The sequence below is a fragment of the Bos taurus genome, chromosome 18 (assembly GCF_002263795.3).
Source record: "Bos taurus isolate L1 Dominette 01449 registration number 42190680 breed Hereford chromosome 18, ARS-UCD2.0, whole genome shotgun sequence".
In the NCBI taxonomy this organism is placed as follows: domain Eukaryota; kingdom Metazoa; phylum Chordata; class Mammalia; order Artiodactyla; family Bovidae; genus Bos; species Bos taurus.
The window spans coordinates 54,048,957-54,071,081 of record NC_037345.1 but is presented as its reverse complement, the minus strand read 5'-3'; the positions used below and the strand labels follow the sequence as shown (position 1 = coordinate 54,071,081).

Below are 22,125 nucleotides of genomic sequence, written 5' to 3'. Positions count from 1 at the left end.
CCACGCTCCCTGCAGTGGAAGCGCTGGGGAGTCTCAACCACTGGACCACCAAGGAAAGTGTTGCAAGTGAAAGCGTTAGTCGTGTCTGACTCTTTGTGAGCCCACGGACTGTAGCCCACCAGGCTCCTCTGTCCATGGGATTCTCCAGACAAGGATACTGGAGTGGGTTGCCATTTCTGTCTCCAGGAGATCTTCCCGACCCAGGGATCAAACCCAGGTCTCCTGCATCGCAGAGATATTCTTTACCATCTGAGCCACCGGGGAAGTCCCTCTAATTCCTATTTCTGAAATTTGGACTGCTGGATGGAGAAGGAATTGTGAGGTGTGAAAGCAGAAGCCTGGAGCCCAGCTGAGGAGGCGACTGAAAAAGTTAGAGATGAGGTGATGGTGGTCCAACCAGGAGGCACAGAGGGTCGGGGGAAGTGGTGGGATTCTGGAGATATTTCAAAGGCCGGGCTGAGGGATTGGCTGGCGACCAGATGTGACGGTGACAGAAAGGGAGGAGGAGTCTGAAAATGCAGAGGTTTTGGCTCCAGGGCCTGGAGGATGGAGCTGCCCTTGAACCAGATGAGGCAGAAATGGCTGGGGGAGCAGGTGCTGGGTCTAAACTCCCGGGGGGTTGGCATTTGTCCAGGAGGTGGGTGAAACCCTGTCCTTGAGACCTCCTGGGACAGACCTGTGACTCGTGGAGTCGCTAACATACCCCAGGCGTTCACTTCCTGAGTCCTTCGACATGTCTAATCTTCATCTTTTCTGCTTTCACTTCTGCACTTCACAAACTTACTGTAGGAGTCCCTGGACCAGGCCCTGTTCAAGGCCAGGGCTCCAATAGTCAGGTTCTCAAGGAGCTGATTCCTCTGACCACCAGGGGGTGCTAGTGGGGCACCGCACCCCCAAAGAATGTAATGTATTCCTTGAACAGACAGTTTTGTACTGAGTTCTGAGAGTAAAACTCTTCATTCAAAGCACAGGCAGTGAACGATGAAGGGTCATTTGAGACTTGGGCAGCCCAACCTGTCCCCAGAGTTGTCCTGTTTTTGATTTTGAGCCAGCTAGCCAGCAAACATGTTTTGAGCACCTCCTGGGTGCCAGAAACTCCAAGGATCTAGCAGGGAAGAAACAGGCAGAGATTCTTGTCACTGGAGCTCACATCCAGGTGGGATGTCACAATAGATAAAACAAGAAAATATACACATCAGATGGAGCTAAATGCCAGAGAGAAATAAAGCAAAGGTATGTGCTACAGAAGGAAATGGCAACCCACTCCAGTGTTCTTGCCTGGAGAATCCCAGGGACGGGGGAGCCTGGTGGGTTGCCGTCTATGGGGTCAAACAGAGTCGGACACGACTGAAGCGACTTAGCAGCAACAGTGTGTGTTAGCTACTCAGTCGTGTCTGATTCTTTTCGATTTCATGGTCTGTAGCCTGCCAGGTTCCTCTGTCCATAGAATTCTCCAGGCAAGAATACTGAAGTGGGTAGCCATTCCCTTCTGGAGGGGATCTTCCTGTCCCAAGGATCGAACCTGGTTCTCCTGCACTGCAGTCCGATTCTTTACCCTCTGAGCTACCAGGGAAGCCCCAGGTAGCCTAGTAGACTACTGACAATTATGGGAAGAATAAAGGAAGTGGGGAGGATTTCCTGGTGGTCCACTGGCTAAGACTCTGGGCTTCCAATGCAGGGGGCCGGGGTTTGATCCCTGGTCAGGGAACTAGATCCCACATGCCACAATGAAAGGTCCCACATGCCACAACAAAGATTGAAGGTCCCGAGCACCACAGCTAAGACCTGCTGTCATCAAATAAATGTTTAAAAATTTTCTTTTTAAAGTGGGGAATGAAAACACCACCCACCAACAGGATAAATGACCCCACATTAAATGTCACCCGGCCTGACACTTGGGTGTTCTCCCAGTTGCCTCCCATCTTCCAGCCCCGTCTTGCCCCCTTCAGGGCACCCAAGATGTCAGGGAAAGACTCTAGCCTCACAGAGGACATCCAGGCCTGACTGTCACCTGTTTATAGGTGCCGAAAGAAGACAGCAAGCCTCCGGGAACAGGGAGAGATGCTCGTTACAGCGCAGCTCACAGCGGGAGGGTCAGCATCGCTGGGCTGGTCCCCTGCTCCCCCAAGTGACACCGGGTGAGACCATGGTCCCAGGTGGAGGCTACCGAACTAAATGAGTGGCAAGCAGCAAACTAGCCGGTGTGCCCCCTGAGGGGGGTGGCCAGAGCCGGGGCTGGTGAGCCTGTGGTCCTGCCCACCAGGGAGGGAGGTGTGGGGACGCTCACGGAGGTGGGCTGACTGCTCTTCCTGTCCAAGGGCTGCTCCTGCCAGAGACGAAGGGACTCCTCCCCACGACTGACCCTGCAGAGGGGGACTCAGCAAGAAGCCGAGCATTGGCTGTGGAGGCAGCAGGTGAAGGCGGGGCAGTGACAGGACAGCGCTGCAATCATTTTTGGCTGCACCAGGCAACATGTGGGACCTTAGTTCTCCGACTAGGGATCAAACCCCTGCCCCACTCCCTGCAGGACAAACGTGGAGTCTTAACCACTGAACTGCCAGGGAAGTCCCTCCAATTATTCAACATGCTCGCTCCTTGCTGTGCCTGACTTTCCCATCGCCCACTTGGCTAACTTTATTCCAGCCCCAAGCTGCCCTTCAAGTTCATACCATAATACCAATGACCACAATGATAATAATAGGATCATGGGGAAGAGCTGTAGGGGGTTGAATGTTGCCCCTTCTACGGCCCCAAGAGATGTATGTCCGTGTCCTAACCCTGGGACTTGTGAACGTGACCTTACTTGGTGAAAGAGTCTTTGCAGGTGTAATTAAGGGCTCTGAGATGAGATCATCCTGGATTATCTGGAGAGGTCCTAACCCCACTGACAAGTGTCTTTATAAGAGACAGAAGAGGAGGGAATTCCCTGGTGGTCCAGTGGTTTGGACTCCCTTGCTTTTCGTTGCTGAAGGCTGGCTTGGGTTTGATTCCTGGTTCAGGAACTAAGATCCTGAAAGCCACCATGCAGCCAAAAAAAAAAAAAACAACAAAAAGCGACAGAAGAGGTGATGCACAGGAAAAATACAAGTACACAGGGAGAAAGAAGAGGAGGCCCTGTGAAGACAGAGGCCGAGACTGGAGGGATGCCAAGGAACATCTAAACGCTGGAAAACGAGAGGAACAGCTCTTCTCTAGAGACTTCAGAGGAGCAGGGCCCTGCTGACACCCTGATCTGGGGCTTCTGGCCAGTAGAACCGTGAAAGAATAAATTTCTGTTGCCAGCCCGTCTGCGGCCATTTGTTACAGCAGCCAGAAAAAGCGCCATGGGCTTTGGGGTTCAAACCCTGGCTCCCACTTACTAGCTTGTGCTGTTGGACATCCCTTTCATGCCTCAGTCTCCTCATCTGGAATGTGGGGATGATGATAATACCTGCTTCATAGAATACCTGCTTCATAGAATTTTCATGTGAAAATTGAGTTGGTACATGAAAGATTATTTTAAAAGGGCATGATACTTTGTAAGTATCCAAAAATGGTTAGCTTTTTTTTTTCTACACTGCAGGGCTTGCAGGATCTTAGTTCCCCGGTCAGGGATTGAACCCTGGTCCCCTGAAGTGAAAGCAAGGAGTCCTAATCACTGCACCATCAGGGAAGTCCCTGTAAGCGTTTATTAATTGCTTGGTTTTGCTGACATTTATGGCAACTGCGTGCTCTTTAATCCCCACCTTGGAGGCAGAGTTCCTGTGAGCGGTATCTCTGGAATCCCCAGTTACTTCTCCCTCTTCCTCAGCTCCTGCAAATAGGACCCAGTGGCTCCCCCACTGACCTCAGGACAAACTTGGAGCTTATCACCTCACCCCATGAGACTGTGTGGCCTGGCCCCCTGAGTGAATAAATGGAGGGAAGGTTGGGTGAAATGCCAGGAAGAGTAGCTCACCCCTGAATCTCAGCCTGCTCCCGAGACACCTCCAGCCCCGTTCTCAGTTCAGTTCAGTCGGTCGTGTTTCACCCTCCTTTGAATAACGTCACCCTCTGGGCTTGCAACACTTTCCAGGCCAGACCACAGCTGGGCAGGGCGGCGCTCTGCTGACCCCTGGTGGCCGCAAGGAGTAACACTCCGCCTTCCCACTTCCGGGCGGTTGGCTTGGAGCTAGCGAGCGCCTAGTACATGCTCCGTGCTGGCTGCAGCTTCTGGAACAGATGCTGATTAGACTTTGTGTCAGCCCTGGAGTCCTCTCATCTCCAGGGGCAATCTTGAGCAGACTGTGCCATCTAGTCACCCTGACTTTTAAGATATTCGGATCTCTTCTTTCCACTTTCACTGTCTCATCCACCATCACTTTCGTCCCCACTCCAGGCTGTCTTACCGATTTCTCCTTTTGACTCAGGCTTCACAGCACTGTTACTGAATCTGTTTCTTTTTGCCTTAAGAAAGGGTTTTATTTTTGGCCGCACTGCCTGCGGAACTTTCCCAACGAGGGATTGAACCTATGCCTCCTGCATTAGAAAGGCAGAATCTTAACCACTGGACTACCAGGGAAGTCCTTTTTTTTTTTTTTTTTTACTTAAAATTTTGGTCATCATGGATTTTGGGAGGCTGACTTTGATTTTTAAAACATGAATTGAAATAATTTTTTATCTTGATCTCTGATTTCTTGTCCCTTTAGGTTTTGTATCTGAGGCAAATGCCTGACTCACCTCATCCTGGTTTCTTGATGTCACGTCCCCAGGGAGGTCTTCCCGACCATCCCAAGTAACAGCTCTGCTCCCCCAAATTCACATCCTCCTTAATATCTTATCCGTGCCTGACATTAAGGCATACATTCATTTCTTGGACTGTTTTCTGTGTCTGTTCCACTAGGGGTCGGATCCCAGCTTTGTCCTTGGGGGACTGGCATGGAGTAAATAAACACTCAGGAAACGTGTGTTAAATGGGCAAATACAACGTAAAGGAGTAACACGGGAAAACGCTGTTGAAGAGGAGAACGCTTTTTCCTTTGAAAGCAAAGGAGTTCATCTTGGTCTGGGTGGGGGAGGGGTGACTTTCCCAAGGAAGAGTCCAGGGAACTGAAATCTAAAGGTTACAGAGGGAGTTAGCAAGGAAGGGTGCACAGAGTGTCTAGAGGGAATAGCACCTGTGGTAGGCAGGCCCCTGAGGAGTCAGAAGGCTGGACTGCAGCCTGCAGGGGGAGCCTCCCTGAGCGTTCGGCGAGGGCCCTCCCAGGACCTGCTGGAGAGTTGGCTTCTGACGGTGCTGGGGAGCCCCAGGTGTCAAGAGAAGGGTGGCAGGGACAGATATGTTTTGAAAAGCTCACTCTGGCTGCCACAGAGAGATGGAAGGGAGGGGGTGAAACTGGAGGCTGGGAGACCAGGGAGAAGGTCAAGGAGGGGGCTAGTGAGATTCAATCAGGATGGTGGCAGGAAACGAGGAGGCAAGTGGTAGGGGTGAGAGCCACGTGGAAGGTGAAACAGAACTTCGGGCGGCTTGATGGGAGACAGTAATACCCTGTGGAGGTCTCCAGGGTCTCTGGCTTGTAGGGGGAGCGGGGGCGGGGATGGATAGATTTGGAGAAAGGGATTGGGAGTCTGGCTGTGGTTATGCACAGCAGAGTCAGCAAGCAGAGTGTCACAGGCAAGTGGGCAGGAATGTGGTTCTCAGAGCAGAGGTTTGCATTGCAGTTGGCTGAGCACCAAAGAATTGATGCTTTTGAACTGTGGTGTTGGAGAAGACTCTTGAGAGTCCCTTGGACTGCAAGGACTTTGGCTACCTGATGCGAAGAGCCAACTCATAGGAAAAGACCCTGATGTTGGGAACGATTGAAGGCAGAAGGGGATGACGAAGGCAGAAGATTGAAGAAGAAGGATGAGATGGTTGGATGGCATCACTGACTCGATGGACATAAATTTGAGCAAGCTCCAGGAGATGGTGAAGGACAGGGAGGCCCGGTGTGTTGCAGTCCATGGGGTCACAGACTTGGACACGACTGAACACCACCACCACGTGGGAGAGGCTGGCTTAGAGAGACCAAGGGCAAGGCTTCCCAGGTGGCACCAGTGGTAAAGAATCTGCCTGCCAATGCAGGAGACATGGGTTCTGTCCCTCGGTTTGGAACATACTGTGGAGGAGGAAATAGCAACCCACTCCGGTATTCTTGCCTGAAAAATCCCACAGAGACTGGCAGGCTACATACAGTCCATCGGGTCACAGAGTCGGACGCGACTGAGTGCGCACAAGCCTAAGCAAAGGCAAGGTTGAAACCGACCATTGAATTCTGCAGACGGAAGTCCTGTCACGTTCGAGGCACCTGCTCGATGCCGAGAGGCATATTGGGAAGCCACAGGCCCTGCCCCCCAAAGCTCTCCACTTTGGGTGGATAGTGGCTGCGAGGTGTTAAATATGCGAGTACATGGCACTTGAACATCAAAAACTAGAGACAAAGACGGGCTTATGACATCAGTGCACATATTGAGTGCTAACTGTATACTGTAGAAACTTTTTTTTTTTAAAGCAAATGCTGGGACCATGCTTCCACTGCAGGGGACACAGGTTCGATCCCCAGTGGGGGAGCTAAAATCTCGCCTGCTGTCTGGTGTGGCCAAAAAAATAAAGATCAAATGTTGAAGACTTTCTGGGAGTCACATAAATCGCCATAGCAGGTCAGTAGTTGTTGGGTCCATCAATGGGTAAAAAAGGGCCTGGGAAGAACTTCTAGAGGAAGACTGGCTTTGAAGGACAGGTGAGGATGTGATGGGCAGCACTGAGATTTGGGGGCGTGAGGTACAGAAGGCATTTCAGGCAGAGGAAACAGTGCAAACAAAGCCTTGGAAGTCAGAAGCAATCAAGTGCATCGGGAGAACGGGAATGACTCAGAGGCTGGAGTCTGGAGGACGGGGAGAGGAGGTGGGCTGGGGCCAGAGGGCGGGGCCCCTGGCTGGCCTGTGCTCAGGTGCCTGCTGGCTCCTGCTGACTGGCAGCGTGGGGCCGGAGCGCCGGGGCAGGAGTTGTGATCCAGGACCGTGCCTGCCTCAGGCAGGGGAGGGGAGAGGCATCTCTCAGGGTGCCTAGTCCCCACTACTGCCATAGGTAAAGCAGAGCCAGGTGTTCTGGGATAACTTCTTGGTTTAAAGACTGAGGGCTGGGAGGCCATTAAGGTGTGAGAGTGTCCGTCAGAGGCCAGGGGAGCCAGAATTAGGACCTGGGCCAGAACAGACGTGGTAGCTGAAGTGGTGGCATCTGGGAGGTGACCAAGGGGGCCGTGGAGGACGGGGCGAGGAGGGGACAGCATGGGGCAGAGCGAGCCTGAGTGGCTGAGGCATCTCTGAGGCACTGTCCTGAGAGGTTAACTTCCCTGGGTCACCTGGGAGTAAACCCTGGATCCCATCCCAGAGCCACCGGCGTGGCCTCGGCTCAGACGACAGGGAAAGGCATCTGCTGCAGACGCTGGTGCCTGGCCTGCTGGGCGCCCCCGTGGCCGCAGGACTCTGTGGGTGGTGCTTGGCCTGATGACCTAGAATAAACTGCGGGAGCAACCAGGGGCAAGAAGACCTGGGGAAAGCAGATCCCTGAGCTTGCGCTCAAGTTGTATCCAGCTCTTTATGATCCCACGGATTGGGGCCCACCAGGCTCTTCCGTCCATGGATTCTCCAGGCAAGAAGAGTAGGCTGCCATTCCCTCCTCCACGGAATCTTCACGACTCAGGGAAGGCGAGCTCTTTACCGCTGTGCCATGAGGGAAGCCTGGATCACTCTGCTGGAAAGGAAAGCAAGGAGGCCAGAGCTGGCGGGGGCTCCTGGCAGCGGTCCTGGGGGTGGAGGGGGAAGGCGCCTGAAGCTCACATGGGCCTTGGCTCTGCTAGAGATGCCTTCTCCCCGGGGCGCTGGGGGAACCCTCGTGCCCCGTGGTCCCGAGGCCCCCGCGCTCCTCCTGATGGGCTGAGGCTGCAGCCAGTGTCCCCACGGGGCCTGCCTGGTGGGCGTGCGCCCAGGGGCCGGGGAAGGGGCCGCCTTCATCTCTCTCAGGTTTGGTTTTTTACAAGATTGATTTATTAACTATGATACAGATCACGTAAGGCCTTTTCAGTTTTGTACACCATTCCCATTGAGACAAGTACAATACTTTGTAGCAAATACATGATTTTAAAAAACAAAGCCAGATGGAGAACACCTCAGTCGGAGATGCTCAGCCTCTGTTGATGGCTGACCATGCACTAATCAGGTTGGAGCCTCAAAAAACCCACGATGTGTTTAAAAAAAAAAAGTCTGGAAATTAAGCAAACATTCCTAATGCCAACTAGAGGATGTCCTGGTTAAAGCCCCTAAAATACAGAGAAATAATTGTTATACTTTCTTTACATACAGTTCTCCACTTTTGCTGCGAAACAGAATTTTGGGCATACAGCCAGACTACTAACACATTTCAATACCATTAATGTTCCCCCTCCCCACCCTCAAGAAACTCAAAATATGTTAATCCAACACATATAAAGGTCGTTTAACGTGAAACACAAGTACCAGAAAAATGAGCTGGCGGCAGCACTGCTCCAAATTTTCAAACAAGTTTTATTCCCATACAATTCAGACTTTTTTTTAATGTACACAGGGAACATGATTCTTCTTAATGCAAACAATAATTTACGCCCTGTCTCGACTACACTGAGGTGTAACATCACTGCTGTTGGAGCTGGCCGAGGCAGGCTCTTGGGCAGGAGGCGCGGACAGTCACCTCGGAGCCTCGAGGAGTCCGCAGCCAGCAGCCGGTGGAAAGACGGCTCCGGGAGGAGATGACAGGACGTGGTGTAGGCCCCTCCCCGCCCCAGGCCTTCTGCCATGGGACCACCAGCAGATGTGACCTAGGTTTCCAGCACACACGAGTCGTCCTTTCACCTAAGCATGAACGCGTGGCTTGAACCTGCCAAGCAACAGGAGGGCAAGACCTGCGTCCAGCGTCTGCGGGACCTGGAGGCCCTGGGGGTGAGTGCCGTGGCTGTCCCCAGCGGCCAGCCCAAGTCCCTGGAGCCTCCTCCTCCTGGGAAGGCAGCCACTGGCCAAGCAGAACAGAGCCGACACCTGAGACAGCCCCCAGGCAGTGTGGATCTCCCTGCAGGAGGGGACGGGGGAGGGCGTGGGTGGAGAGGAGCTCGAATCACAAGTGCTGCGGCGACCTGGCTTGACCTCCCAGCCTGGGGACAGGCAGCCCGCCAGGGCCGCCCCTCCACAGGCAACTGAGGCGTAGGGACGAGCGGAGGCGTGCTCTCCAGCCCCTTCTGGCCAGCGTGCTGGTCCGAGGAGGTCACCCTCTGCCCACCCTGGCCAAGATACAGCCTACCAGAAGAACCTCACCTGCAGCATGCGTTCAGCCTGGAGGAAAACCTGGGAATCAGCATTTTAGCATTCATCCTCGAAAGGTCAAGTGTTGGGAAGAACTCACAGAATGCAGGAACAAATGCACTGTGATAACCACATGCAACACAGCCAAGAACTGACGGCAAACTCACAGGCCGCGGCCCAACCCTGGGCCACGTCCTTCCATGAAGCCGCCCTCCAGAGCCAGCCGAACACTCAGTCAGGGCTGTTTACTTCTGGCCTCGAGTCTGCACCTTTGGGGTCTAAAGAACACTGGATGGGGAAGAGCTTCCAGGCGCCCCACTATTTCCTGCGAGGCAGCGAACAAGTCCCGTAACTCCACCAACAGGCTTTCCCATTTTGGCCAAGGCTAATTAACATCCGCCCCTCCCTCAATTCCTAGAGTTGTGGTGCCACTCACATGAGAATGACCTGTGAGAGAACTTTCTAGAGCTTAGCACACTAGATAAATGGGTGGGGTGGGCAGAGTTCCAGTTAAGGTCGGCCTGCCCCCGCACACACCCACTCTCCTTCATGGGTCCCCTTCCGAGTGCCCATTTGGTCCAAATACCAACCACTCCCAGCCCCCCCAACTAGCACTGCGCTGGTGGGAATGCCAACTCGCAACGATCGAGAAATGTCCTCCAAGCCCAAGCCAGCCTGAGAAGCAGAAAATGAGAAGTTAGCAAAGGAAACAGAGAGGAACCCCTGGAACTTCCTGTTCAATTGTGGCTCTCTGGGGAACGAGCCACCAGTCCCCACCTGCGCTTAAAGCCCTGGCAGGATTCCGGGTGCAGGCCTGAGGGGCCCCTGCAGCCGCCCGGGCTGGAGCAGGGGGCGCTGTGGGACCGGAGGCGACCCCGTGGAGCTGCGGAAGCCTGGTCTCCACTACTCCCACAAGGGTTAAGGGTGCAAAGCACAGGTGTCCACCGTTACGGTGCCCTTTCTTCTTCCAGAAGTCACTACCACTTAGAGAACCGCAGTCTCGGGGGGGTGGTGGGAAGGCAGGGCAGCTGGGGCTTGTGGAGTTCCTGGTGCAGAGCCAAGGTTGCAGGCGGCAGGGTGGTGCAGGGTGCCCACAGAGGTGGCCGCGTAGGCTGGGCAGTGGGAGGGAAGCAGCCTCTTCTGCTTTAGCTGACACACGGGACAGTGGTCCCAGGTCATTCTCAAGGCTTCCCTTCTACCCCCACCCAATACCTTGACGGGCTGCCTGGGAATAAGCGAGCATGACCTAGGAAAAGCCTGAGATTAATCAATGGAGTAACATGGACACCTGCCTGGGACTCAGCACTGGGGCAGCTGCAGGGCTAGAGAAGCAGGAGTCTGCTGACCTCAAGTCAAAACTAAGCAACGTCCCCCTCCAGCCAAGCCCCGAGCGAGAAAGCATCAGACACAGATCTGCCAAAAGAGAAGGTCTGGCATCCGACATTTACGTAAGACGTTCATGTACCTTAGGTTTTCTGACTTGTGTCCTTAAGGAGGTGGTAAGACGCGCAGGGGACATGTAGTTTTTCCAAGCACCTTATTTTGCCGTACAAGAACTAGAGACAGTGCGACATCCAGCTTATCCAGAGGAAGAGTCGGTGAGCACAGGGCCTGGCCCGCCCTCCAACAGCCAGTGGGAAGCGTCTGGGGCCAGGGGTGGCCAAGACTGTTCTGAGGCATCTCTTACTTTGTCAGGCGCCCTCAAACATACCACAGGTGCTGCTTCTTAAAGTGCAAAGAGACCCCCGGAGGACTGTGCGGCGGGCGGGCCTCCACCCCACGCCCCCATGCCCAGGGTACCTTAGTCAGGCTTCTTCACTGCGGAGGCATGGCCCAGCCACGGGATGGGGGCAGCCGTATCTGTAGCAGCCTTAGCAGGGTCGCTGTTTGGGGGTGGGTTGGGGCAAAGGGGGGCACGATGAGGAAGCTTCTCCCAGGGGCCAGTGGAAAGGCCAGGAAGGGCGGGGGAGGCCATGGAGGATGGTGACAGGCAGGCACGCTGCCTTGTCCTGACTGACCGCCTCTGTACTGGCAGCTCCTCTGGGCGCTGACGGCTGGGGAGCAGGAAGGCCGGCCCTGCCCGCACTGGCAGCCGTCACACCCTTGGAGTCCCCTGACATGGCTCACTTCCCACGGACAGCCCTACTGGCCCAGGAGGAAAATGATTCTACTTCAACACCAAACACATGGAACCAACCCCCACGTGCCTGCAGGCACCTCCCGCCACCCCACCCCCGCCCCGTGCAGGCGGGGCAGTGTCCCCGCAGCACCGCAGTGCTCCAAGGCAGACAGGTGCCAGGCGGGCCCCCAGCTCTTTCTGCCAAGGGGCTCGAGCCGTACACCTGGGGCGGGGGAGGGGGGTCTGGTGACGGGACGTAAGTGGGACCCCAACGGGCTCTCAGGCTGCCACCCCTGGGCATCCCGGTCTTGCTGTCAGACAGGTTGCCCTCCACGTGTGTGCCTCTTGGCAGAGGTGGGGAGAGAGCTTCATCTTGAGGTCTGTAGTTTTCTTCCTTTTTAAAAATTATTGGGGGAGGGATGTCTTTCCATTTTTCTTCCAGTGTTCCTTTGTTTTAAAGGGAATGGATCCCCAAAGCCTGTGAAGTGGGGCAGGGTGCATGGGGGCGGACGCTGCCCACGCTCCCTGGTCCAGGCGAAGCTGCCCTCCCTGTCCTGACCTGCCGGGCCAACGCCCCCAGACGGGACTGTACCTTAGGGTGGCAGAGCTGGCCTACATGTTCCCAAGGAGGCTGCCGGGCAGGCCGCACCCCCGAAGGGTGGGGAGCGCTGGGTGCAGCAGAGGGACGTGTCCTCGTGAGGGGCTGCTGGCCCTGCCCTGGGGCAGCCGGACCTCAGGATCTTCTCCTCCCGGCCAGTGCCAGGCTCTGCCCAGTGGGCGGTGGCCTTGAGGCTGGTGTGCACAGATGGTGGGGAGGGTCCAGGGAGTAGTGAGGGTGTGGAGGGCCCCTGCCTGCCTCATTCAGTCCACAAAAGGGTTCATGCCACAGGGTAGGGCTCCCGCCACGGCCTGCGGCCAACCCCAGGTCTGCAGTGCTGGGCTCAGGGCACTGGCCGGCCCAGCCTGCGCCTTCTGTTGGCGGCTGCTAGTGCTGCGGGCTGGAGAAGGCGAGAGGAGAGGGGACCCTCCCCGCCCCGCCCCGCCCCGCAGGCCTGGTTCTGTTCAAGGCCCAGTGCCACCCCGTCAAGAGAGAAGACCTCGTCTCCTTCAGCCCGAGGCCTCGGGGGCTCACAGCGTGTGTTCAGCTTGAAGTTGGGAGGGGAGCAGCGGCTGCATTGGGGACTGGGGGGTGGGCGGAGGCGACTGGGGCGGCGACGGCTGACTTGTGATGGGCGTGGAGGTGAGGAAGGGCACGGTGGAGGCCAGGGCAGAGGGGGAGCTGGGCGTGGCACCAGGGGGCTCGCTGATTGGTCGGTTGTGGAAGAAGAAGGGGCACTGCTGGATGAAGAGCTCGATGATTGTCTGGTAGGTGCGCGTGGCCGTGAGGGCGTCCATGGTGCTGAAGTCCGGCCGCATCAGGGTGGGCCAGAAGCAGATGGACAGGTTCTCACTGGTCATGAGGTTCACCTTGTTGTTGTGGCTGACTCTGCGGGCGACACCAGACTGGGGGTCAGAGCTCCAGCGCGGGCCTGGCCGAGGCTCCCGCCACCTGTGCTCTCGGGCTCCGCCTCCCCGGCTGTTCTCCTGCCTCCACCCCCGCCCTGCAAGCTGAGAACCGAAGAGGCCCTAGGCCTGGGACTTGAGGCCCGAGCTCCCCTGGCCCCGTCCTCTGAGGCCCCCGAAGTGGGGGACACTGCTCTGGCTGTGCGGAAAGGCAGCGTGTCTGTCCCACAGCAGGGTTCACGTAACAACACCCTGTCGGGAGAGGAACAGGTCTGGCTGAAAACAACCCTACTCTGTAGGAGTAAAGGTGGGAACGGACCACAGCCACGTGCTTCCCTGGCTCCCGTTCACTCTTTCCCACAGGACACCTGTCTGGGCCCAGCACGTGGTCACACCGGGCAGGGAGCATGGATCCTGGAGAGCGAGCTTCAGGTGGGCTGGGGGCCGTACAGGCCTCTCTCAGACGGAAGCAGGACAGAGCCTGAGGAGGAGGAGCCAGCACCCAACAAGCTGAGGACAGAGCCCCGCTCAGCTTCTTCTCGCAGCCGACTGGCCCTGACTGGAGGGTTTCCAAGGAGGGGAAGACAAACAGCAAGCCCTGCAACGTACTTGTTCAGGTGAGAGATGACATATTTGAAGACTTCATGGTTCTCTTTTGGAAACTTCTTGAGTACCTCCTTAAGGGCGTGTAACTTCTGCTCCCGGTCATTGATTTCTGAGGAAAGAGAAAGCCAAGACCAAGGCTGGTGGGCCTGGGGCTCAGACTAGCTGCTGGTCCTGGGCAGTGGGGGAAGGGCCGTGCTGCCTGCTCTGAAGGCAGCCCAACCCCATCCTCGCCCCACAAGCCATGCCCCGGGCGGGCACACCTGGCAGTGGCATGGGGCCAGGGCCAGCCCACCTCCACGCCCCAGGCCCCTGCTCCTGAAGGGGGACACTGTACGCCCAGAGCTTCCTGGCCCCCACCATCCAGAGACTCTTCCATGAAGGGCACCATTCTTTGCTCATCTGGTTGCCCCTGGAGACGGGCATCCCGATGCAGAGCGCCTGCTGCCTCCTGAGCAGACGGGTGGGCGCCGCCGCCTACCCGCACCAACAGTCTCGGGAAGGGGGGAGTCACGAGACCAGGGCTCTGTCCTTTCCCTAGAGTCAGGGACCCTCCGCGCATCTGCCCTTTGGAAGAGCTGGTGGCAACGGTGGGGAATTCTTAGAGTTCATCAAAAGGACTACATGTCCCCTAGTGTCCTGAGACAGGGAAAAGCTAGCCCAAATGAAACGCTTCATTCAAGCCAGGCCTGCTTCAGCAAGTCCTCACGATCCTAGGAGGCTGGGGCTCTTATCACCTCGCTTCCAGGATAAGGAATCTGAGGCTCAGGGAGGTGGCAGCAATCAGCCTTTCGGTCTAGGAATCAGACCCTGCCCAAATGGCTGCAGAGTCTGGGTGGGGACCACCGTGCTTCCCGGGGTCCTGGCGCCCCCTTCCTGAGTGGACCTGGCCTGCCCTGGAGGCGAGAGTCAGCCTGGGCTAGCAAGACGAGAATGGTCCGGGGCCGACCGGGTTAAGATCTGAGTGTGGCCACTTGTCAGAGCTGAGGCTCATCTCTAGGACCCCAGGGCTCGTGAAGATCACAGGAGGACCCCGTGAAGAGATGGTGCAGGTGGGTGGGGGGACAAGGCGTTCATTAACAAATACAGTGGCACCTAACTGCTTTGGGGCACAGGCTCCTGTGGGTGGATGAACGCTCCGGATCCTCATCCACAGATACACCGTGTACAGGGCTGCCTACATCCCTGGAGCCTCCCAGACTCTCCAAACCCATTTGCTCTTCAGGAAGCCTGTGAAGGACTCCGGTAGAAAGTGACATGCCCCAGAGGGTCACTGCCCAGGCAAGCAGGTATGAGGAGCCTCAAGCTAGACTAGGAAGGACAGATGGAACGTCAACGGTGGCGGGAGCAGCGGGAGGAAGGGTCATGCCGTCTGGGTCCTGTCTGTGACACCAGCCAGCTGTGAGACTCGGGGACATGACTCTGAGTGGCCGTCTCCTTGTCTCTAAGAGGCTCAGGACAGCGCCTCCTTCACTTGGCGACACCACACCCTGCAATGCAGCGCTCACAGCCAGACACACACTCAGCACCTGGGAGCAAGGCTGAGACTCGGGGAGCCAGTGGGAGAGGGGCTGTAAAGACGGCCAGGACAGCCACTGAGAGCAGGAAACAGGCAAATGTTTAGACTTGAGTGTGGCTTGATAAAAACAGTGTTTTGGTAATCTAAAACCCACAGGAACTAATTATGTGCTGCCATTATCAGCTTCATTTCTCTGAACCCAAGATTTATTTTAAAAGCTCAACGTCAAGGGCACACGTTTTTTGTCTGGCCTTGAGTTTCAAAATCCTTCACTGTTAAGTTTCAATAAAAAGGAAAGAAGTAAACTGCTCAGGGTGGGAGCGGGGCTGGGAGGATGAACAACTGTCCCGAGAACATGAGAAGTGTGCGGATGGCGCGGAGGCTCACTTAATAAACCGACTGTGCCCTCTTCCATATGCGAGCTTGGCACAGGCCACTCCTAGGTGCCTGCACGACAAACACACAGCTGTGTTTGTTTTAATCAAGCACTTGAGCAGCAGCACCTTCATGTAAGAGCCCGGCCTCATTCGTCCTTCCGGCTGGAAGCAGGCAACGGGGCCGATAATGTCACTGCCTGCCCAGGATGTCCCCTCTCCTTCCTATCCACTGGGCAACAGGACGGCCGCCCCTTCTTTCTCTTCCTCGCAGGGGTGGGGGAAGTGGATATTACAGCGCCTGATCAGATGGAAATTCGAGGACCACCCTCAGGCATACCAGCCTCCCTTCGCCTCCTGGCGCAGTGCCTCAGCAAGGTGCCTATGCAGGACCCAGATGGCTGCGCACCCTGGGAGCGTGGAGGGAGACGGACCGTCTTGCTCTCCCCGCTGGCCGCTCGGGGCAGGTGCTCTGAGAGCTGGGGAGCACTGAGACCCTGGCAGGAGGTGGGGAGGACGGCAAGGGGAGCCACGGGGGGGCCTCCCAGCGCAGGGCCGGGCCCTGTGTCTGCCCCGCGGAACACGGCCCCCGAGGACGGCCTTCTGGCCTGTCCTGACTTGCTTCCCGCGTGCAAGCGAAGCCCAGCAGTGCTGGGGGCCCGGCGGGGGCGCCACCTGGCGGTCTTTCCACAGCGCCAGCGGCGTGTCGCCCGAGGCTGCAATGTCGGGGGGGCAACGTTCTACGGGTGCTCTCTGGGCAGCTCCCACCCGAGGGCAGGTGGCGCCGGTGTGCCCGACACACTGCCTGAGAAAGCCCGCTCAAGAGGTGACAGCCAGGCCACGGGGCTGGTGAGGGGGAGGGGGCTCCCAGTTCCATCTCCAAGTTCAGCACCCCTGCTCTGATCAGCTGCCTGCCCCCAGGCTGGGAGCCCTCGCCAACCTCAGCAATCCTCTTCGAGAGGGGTGAGGGGCTCTGCAGGGCTCAGGCCTCCTCAGCTAACACATCGTAGTTCTGAAATTAGGTGTCTGTCAACTGAGACGGCATCAGGAGAGGCGTTCTGAGGTCAGTTGAATCAAGACAAAGTCTGGACAGAGACCAGGCAATGCGGAACTCAGGCCCCAATAACTCAGGAGGAAGGAGGGCAGAGCCAGGGGCCACCCCTTCACGGTGTACAGATAAACCCAGGCTCCAAGAAATAAGCACAGTAGGTCCAAGGTCGCACGACTGGTGTCAGGGGCCCAATCCCAGACACCGTTGGCGCCCTGGCTGTGTCACCCCACCGCCACCTCTGGCTGTCAGCCAGGCTCCTGGCTGGAATCTCAGCTCAGTCCTCGAGGAAAACCCCCGATGGATTCTGACCACCTGGCACATCCACACCATCAAGAAGGCAAACCACTGGCTTGGGTCCCCTTCTGTGACACAATCTGGCACCCCCGGCACCAAACCACTCGGGCCGAACTCTCTGCTGGGCCCAGAATGGAAGCGTCAGGGTGCCCTTCTCCTGGAGGTTGACCCTGCCTGTCCAATAACCTGTCCAGTGGTCTCTGACCCATCAGATGAGGGCAGGGCACCCGTGTCTGCCTGCTGCCGCCTGTCCCTGCCTCACACAGGGCCCGGCACACACTGGGGTGAGAGCGCCCAGGCTCTTAAGCCGCTATCTGCACAGACAAGCGGAAGCAGGACCCCGGCGTCAGCACGACCACGAGGCAGCACGTGAACACCGGCCTGATGAGCAGCCAGGCTGGCCCGCCCAGCGACCGCACAAGGCCGGCGTTTATGCATCTCCAGCCCTCAGCTGTCCGTCTGCAGCTGGAAAGAGTGAGACGGCACGCCGGCACCCGGAACCCTCTGGGGTCGTATATTTTGACCATCTCTTTTTCTTTTCCCTTGGTGGACTCTTATTTCCCTGAGCAGGGATCACACCCGGGCCCTTGGCAGAGAAGGCGTGGAGTCCTAACCACTGGACCGCTAGAGAGCCCTCGTCCCTTGGACGATTGATGAAGAATACTGGTCTCCGTAGACTATAATGTGCACACAGAACTCACAAGTTATGTGGGATAATGAGGCCCGGAGGGCAAGGATCCTTAAGCTCAGAGCCTCTTGGCCTGAGACAGAGTCAGGATGAGGGTCTCTGCCAGCACAAGAAGACAGAGGACAGGGGTGTGGGGGTGGTCGTGAGACAAAAAGGAGAGACTGTGGGGCAGGAATAAGTGATACTGTTTCTTGAAGGCTGGGCTGAACTGTGAGGACGAGATAGAACGGAGAATTCAAGGCCCCTCTTGCTGCCTCCTAAAATCTTGGTCCTCTCTGAAGCCAAGCTCAGCGGCCATCTCTTCCACTATGACCCAATTCCTTCCTCCCTCCTCTCTGCGCTTTCTGCCCTTCCAACTTGGCTTGCTTCTCGCCGTCTGGCAGAGAACTTAAATGAGCACTGGGGAGGCAGGAAAAATGTCTTGGCACAGAAGGTCACACCCGGCTTGCCACTCCCTGGCAGTGCGGGCTGTGGCTGCTAGTCACTTCTCAATCTCCCACATGGCATCTTGTATGTGGCAGGAAGATAACTGGTGAATAATTACAAAAGTCTCGTATTTGTAGCCACAATTCCAGCGCTACTCACACTGCTGGGAAATCCTGGAGTGTACACAACAATGTGATAGTGACCTTGGTATTTGCTATGACAGGATCTGAAACCATCTCCAAGCCCTGAACGCACACGGACACGACAGCGCTGAGGCAGGAAGTGGAAAGAGCTGGTCAAGTTGATGTTGCCATGGATACCCAGCCAGGCTGAGCCAAGCTACTCTAGGGGCTGAGAATCTTTGTTCCCGCATGTCCCTCACCATGAACTCTAGCACTGCCCGGTTGGTGTTAAGCTCTGATACACACAGCCCCACTGCTCACTCAACTCTGGCTGTGAGGTGCCATGTCAGTGAGAGACGCTCCTCTCCACTAGGTTCAAGATAACCGAGCTCCAGCTGACTAGCGTGGGGCACAGGAAACACACAATGGGAAGAGGAAGCGGAAAATCTCCACCCTCTTCCAGGCTGCAGGAGCAGCAAGCAGCGCCCTTCCTCAGAGTGGATGCCGGCGGAAGCTGCTGGAGGAAGGCAGCTGATTCCCCATCAGTGACACCTTCCTCTCCTGCCCCCTGCGACCCTCCAAAAACAAAAAGATGCCATGTCAGCAATTCCCGCACAAACAATGGAATTCTTTCTGCAGGGTGCTAGGATGCCACGAGCCTCTAGATGGCGCCAAGTCAAGACAAACGCTGCTGGCAACCTCCAGGCGCCCCGCAAGCTGGGTGCCAGCCTACACCTTCTCTTCCTACCTGCGGTCCAGGGAGGCTTGGCTGAGGGGCAAAGAAAGCTGGCTCTGGACAGAGGCCCCCATGCGCCTCACATCTGAGCCAGCCTGGAGCCTGCTAGAGAAGTGAGTGCTGGGAGGACCTCCATCTCTGGAAGGCAAAACCAGGGCAGAAGCTGGCACCTGTCCCCACGCCCTAACTCATCTGGGAGACCTAGCCCCTGTCCTGAGCGGGCAGATGGGCGAGCAGGCCAGGGGACACCATGACTGTTCTGCCAGGGCTTCTGCCTGTGGGCCTGGGTAAGATGGTGGCTGTGAAGCATCTCAAGCAGCTAAGAATGGTGTGCATAAACTACGAAGAGACTGCGGAAACAAACATCACGGGGAAGGCAGATCACAGCACAGCGACTCTGGGGCCCTCAGCCCTGCAGCAGCCAGATTCTGACGGGGACCCTCCCACCATTCAGGGCTGGGCTTCTATCAGCACCTGTGTTTCCCAAAGCCGCCAAGAGTCTACGACCATGACTTGAAGTCCTGCACGTCTGTGGCCCCCCCTCAGTTTTTGTCCACCCCATCAGCTTTGTGAGTAGACCGTGTGTGCTTAGAGCTCCGTCTTTGGAGTTGGGCAGCAGCAGGGTAAGACTAAGGCCCTTCGGTCTGAGGGACACAGCTCCCTCCCGCGGCTGCATAGCAGCAGCTGCCTCTGGCTAAAAAAGTCTAGAATTGTCAGTCCGTGAAAAACTGAGAGGTCAGGCCCCCTGCAGCACCACATGAAGTCCAGGGAAGGACGGCCAAGGGCAGGGTTCCCACAGTGGGAGAGGCCCCCAGAGAGGGGCAAGCCAGGGCAGAGAGAGTCCCTGGAGCGGGCAGGACCACTGAAAGCAGAGGCGCTCCTCTGCAGCCCCGAGCGTCCACTGCAGCTGTCCCCGTCCCTCCAGAGGCTCTCTGGCCCAGACCACGTGTGCACTTCTTTTCAGGAGAGCTGGGAGGAGACCGAGTCAGGAGGGAGAGGCCAGTGCAGCCTTCCACCGAACAGGTCCGTGACTCAGCCATGCCTCCAGGCCTCTCCGAGTCTCACTTCATACATGCAGGCAGGGATGGCAACCTAGGACACTCAGGGCCAGGCAGGTCCAGTGTGAACAGGCAAAGGAGCGAGGCTCTGCCCCAAGTCCGGCATAAAAACCAGGCTCTCAACCATGGCGCTTTGGGGCAGTCTGCAATTTTCCTGACAGAACGAAGCACCTCTGGTCGACAAGGCCGGGGTCTAATTTGTGAGCCCCTCGGGTGTCATCTTGCTAGTTCTCTTTCCTATATCCTTCAGTCTCAGTTCCAAGAGCCAGAGCGTCAGCTCCCTGAGGGCAGGACCCGTTCTGGTGTTGCTGCACCGCCACCCCACGCCCCCGCCATTTGCCCAACAGAGTCAGCCTGGGGCACCGCCAGGGGCCCACGAGCCAGGCAGGCTGCTGGTACTCACTGTGGGCCTCCACCAGGTCAATCTGCATGTTGTACGGGACCAGGGGGTCTGGCAGTTCTGAGAAAAAGCTCTTCATGGCCCCCGCCACGGTGTTCACCGTGAAGTCCTTCTCTGCCAAATCCAGGTTGTGATCTGAAAGGAAGTTGGGAGAGTGAGGCCAGGCCAATCGAGGCTGTGCCAAAGCAAGGAACACTTGGCAGTGGGAACAAGCAAGAGAAACCTGGAGAACCAGGGGTGCTGCCGGGGGCTGGCCTGGAGCCTGGGCAGGGACTCAGGGGCATCACAGACTGGACAGAAGGTAGCACCCCTGGTACTGCTAAAAAAAAAAAAAAAAGTTCTGAGACTCACAGACACGCTGACACCCAACCTGCCCAGATCAGCCTCTGAGCAGAGGAGCTGCGCCTCCATTCTGCGGCCGAAGCCCCTTCGTCTGCCCTGGACATGCTGCTGCCTTTCCCCACATCCCCACTTGGGGAGACGGGAGGAGGCGTCCCCCTAAGGCCATGTCACTTTTCCTGGAAGGTTACAGAAATGGTACCAGCAACCCTGACTGCTGTCTCCACTCTGCTCCTTGTGGTGGTCAGGCAACCAGACTCACTTTCCTCCTGCTGGTCCTGTCCAGCTTATGATACCACCAACTCCTGTCTCTAATTTTTCTTTCCATACTTGACTGCATTTCTGATTTGTAGCAAATCATCTACCAATAGATCTCGACTGTTTCCGCTTGGGAGTATACCCTGGGCTGCAGATCCTGGCATATACACAAGTGTCTAACCTAGTGTGGGTCTGCCCTCATCCTGACCTTGTGCTTCCAATCCTTCAAGACTCACACGTTTCCCTTCCCGCTGGCAGCTAGTGGAGACTGTGGAGCTGGGTGCTGGGGGTGGGGGCGGTGTCTGCTCCCACCAGGCACTGGGCAGTGGCTTGGGCCTGCAGGCTTGCACAGGCCACCGGGCTGGATCTCCCGAGGCCCAGTCACATGCTAAGTCGGACCCCACTTTGATCTTCTGCTTACCTTCCTTTTTGGCCAGTGGCATCTGTCAAGTTTTACTCTTTGGCTCCTTTGCGTCTGACACTGGTGGGTGTGACCTCTCATCCCAGTGTGTGCAGCCCTAACTGAACTGGGTTAGGGTGGAACGGATGTGGCCATGTGGCCCTCAGCCTCTCAGATCTGACCTAGCTTAGCAGGCAGAGCGTTTTCAGCTTGGGGAGCCCCGGGCCCAAGGCTCAGTGCATCACAAGATGCTCCCCCTTGCTTTATTTCTCTCCTGCAGGACTCTGTGAGAAGCGCAGTTACGGTTGAGAGGCCCTGCCAACACAGGACTGTCATCTCAACCCAACCTTGAGTCACGCGCCCGCCATGACCTCTGCATGGCCCAGCCCTAGGGAAGCGAGGCCTGGGTCTCAGTGAACGAGACCCATGCCGCGGGCTGCGACAGTGCCTGTAGATGGTGGAGAGGGGAGCAGCCTGGCTGAAGCAGGTTTGCGGGGTGGATGCTTCTGTTTGCTGACAGGGGCCAAACACTCTCTCCTCCTCAGCCACCTAGCCAGCACCCTTGGCTTTGGGGCTGTGTGGCAGGAGCACCCCAGGGGGTTCCAATGGCAGTGTCGTCTGCCTTGAATGGCTGTGGCCTTACCTTGATCAAACTGTCTCTGCAGACTCTCCATCTCTGACTTGTTCCCGCTGACCCGGTAGATACCTTCAGTGCTCAGCCCTGGGGAGAAACAGGCAGGAGCCTTAGGAGCAGCAAGTGGAGAGCAGAGCAGGAGGGGGATGTGCTTGAGGGGAGAAGCAGGGGTCCATGAGGCCCCCCTGGCGCGAGGGCACTTGTCTTGCCTCGGTGCCTCAGCCCACTCCTGCCCTTTTTCTTTCTCACTTTGAAGTTTACAAATACTTGTTTT

At 56.8% G+C, this 22,125-nt stretch overlaps 1 protein-coding gene across 2 annotated transcripts in view; it reads right to left on the bottom strand.

Moving 5' to 3' along the window:
- Positions 1 to 8,539: 8,539 nt before the first annotated feature.
- The window catches only part of ARHGAP35 (Rho GTPase activating protein 35), a 115,233-nt gene continuing 101,647 nt past the window's right edge, over positions 8,540 to 22,125 (bottom strand). The window contains exons 4-7 of one of the 2 annotated variants that reach the window (XM_024978458.2): positions 21,861 to 21,938; positions 20,224 to 20,355; positions 13,559 to 13,664; positions 8,540 to 12,932 (exon numbers count right to left, since the gene is read on the bottom strand). In XM_024978458.2, coding sequence (XP_024834226.1) covers positions 12,575 to 12,932; positions 13,559 to 13,664; positions 20,224 to 20,355; positions 21,861 to 21,938 — 674 coding nt within the window. In that variant the 3' untranslated portion in view covers positions 8,540 to 12,574. The remainder of the gene's footprint in view (positions 12,933 to 13,558; positions 13,665 to 20,223; positions 20,356 to 21,860; positions 21,939 to 22,125) is intronic. The other variant, NM_001192398.1, reaches the window with a different exon arrangement.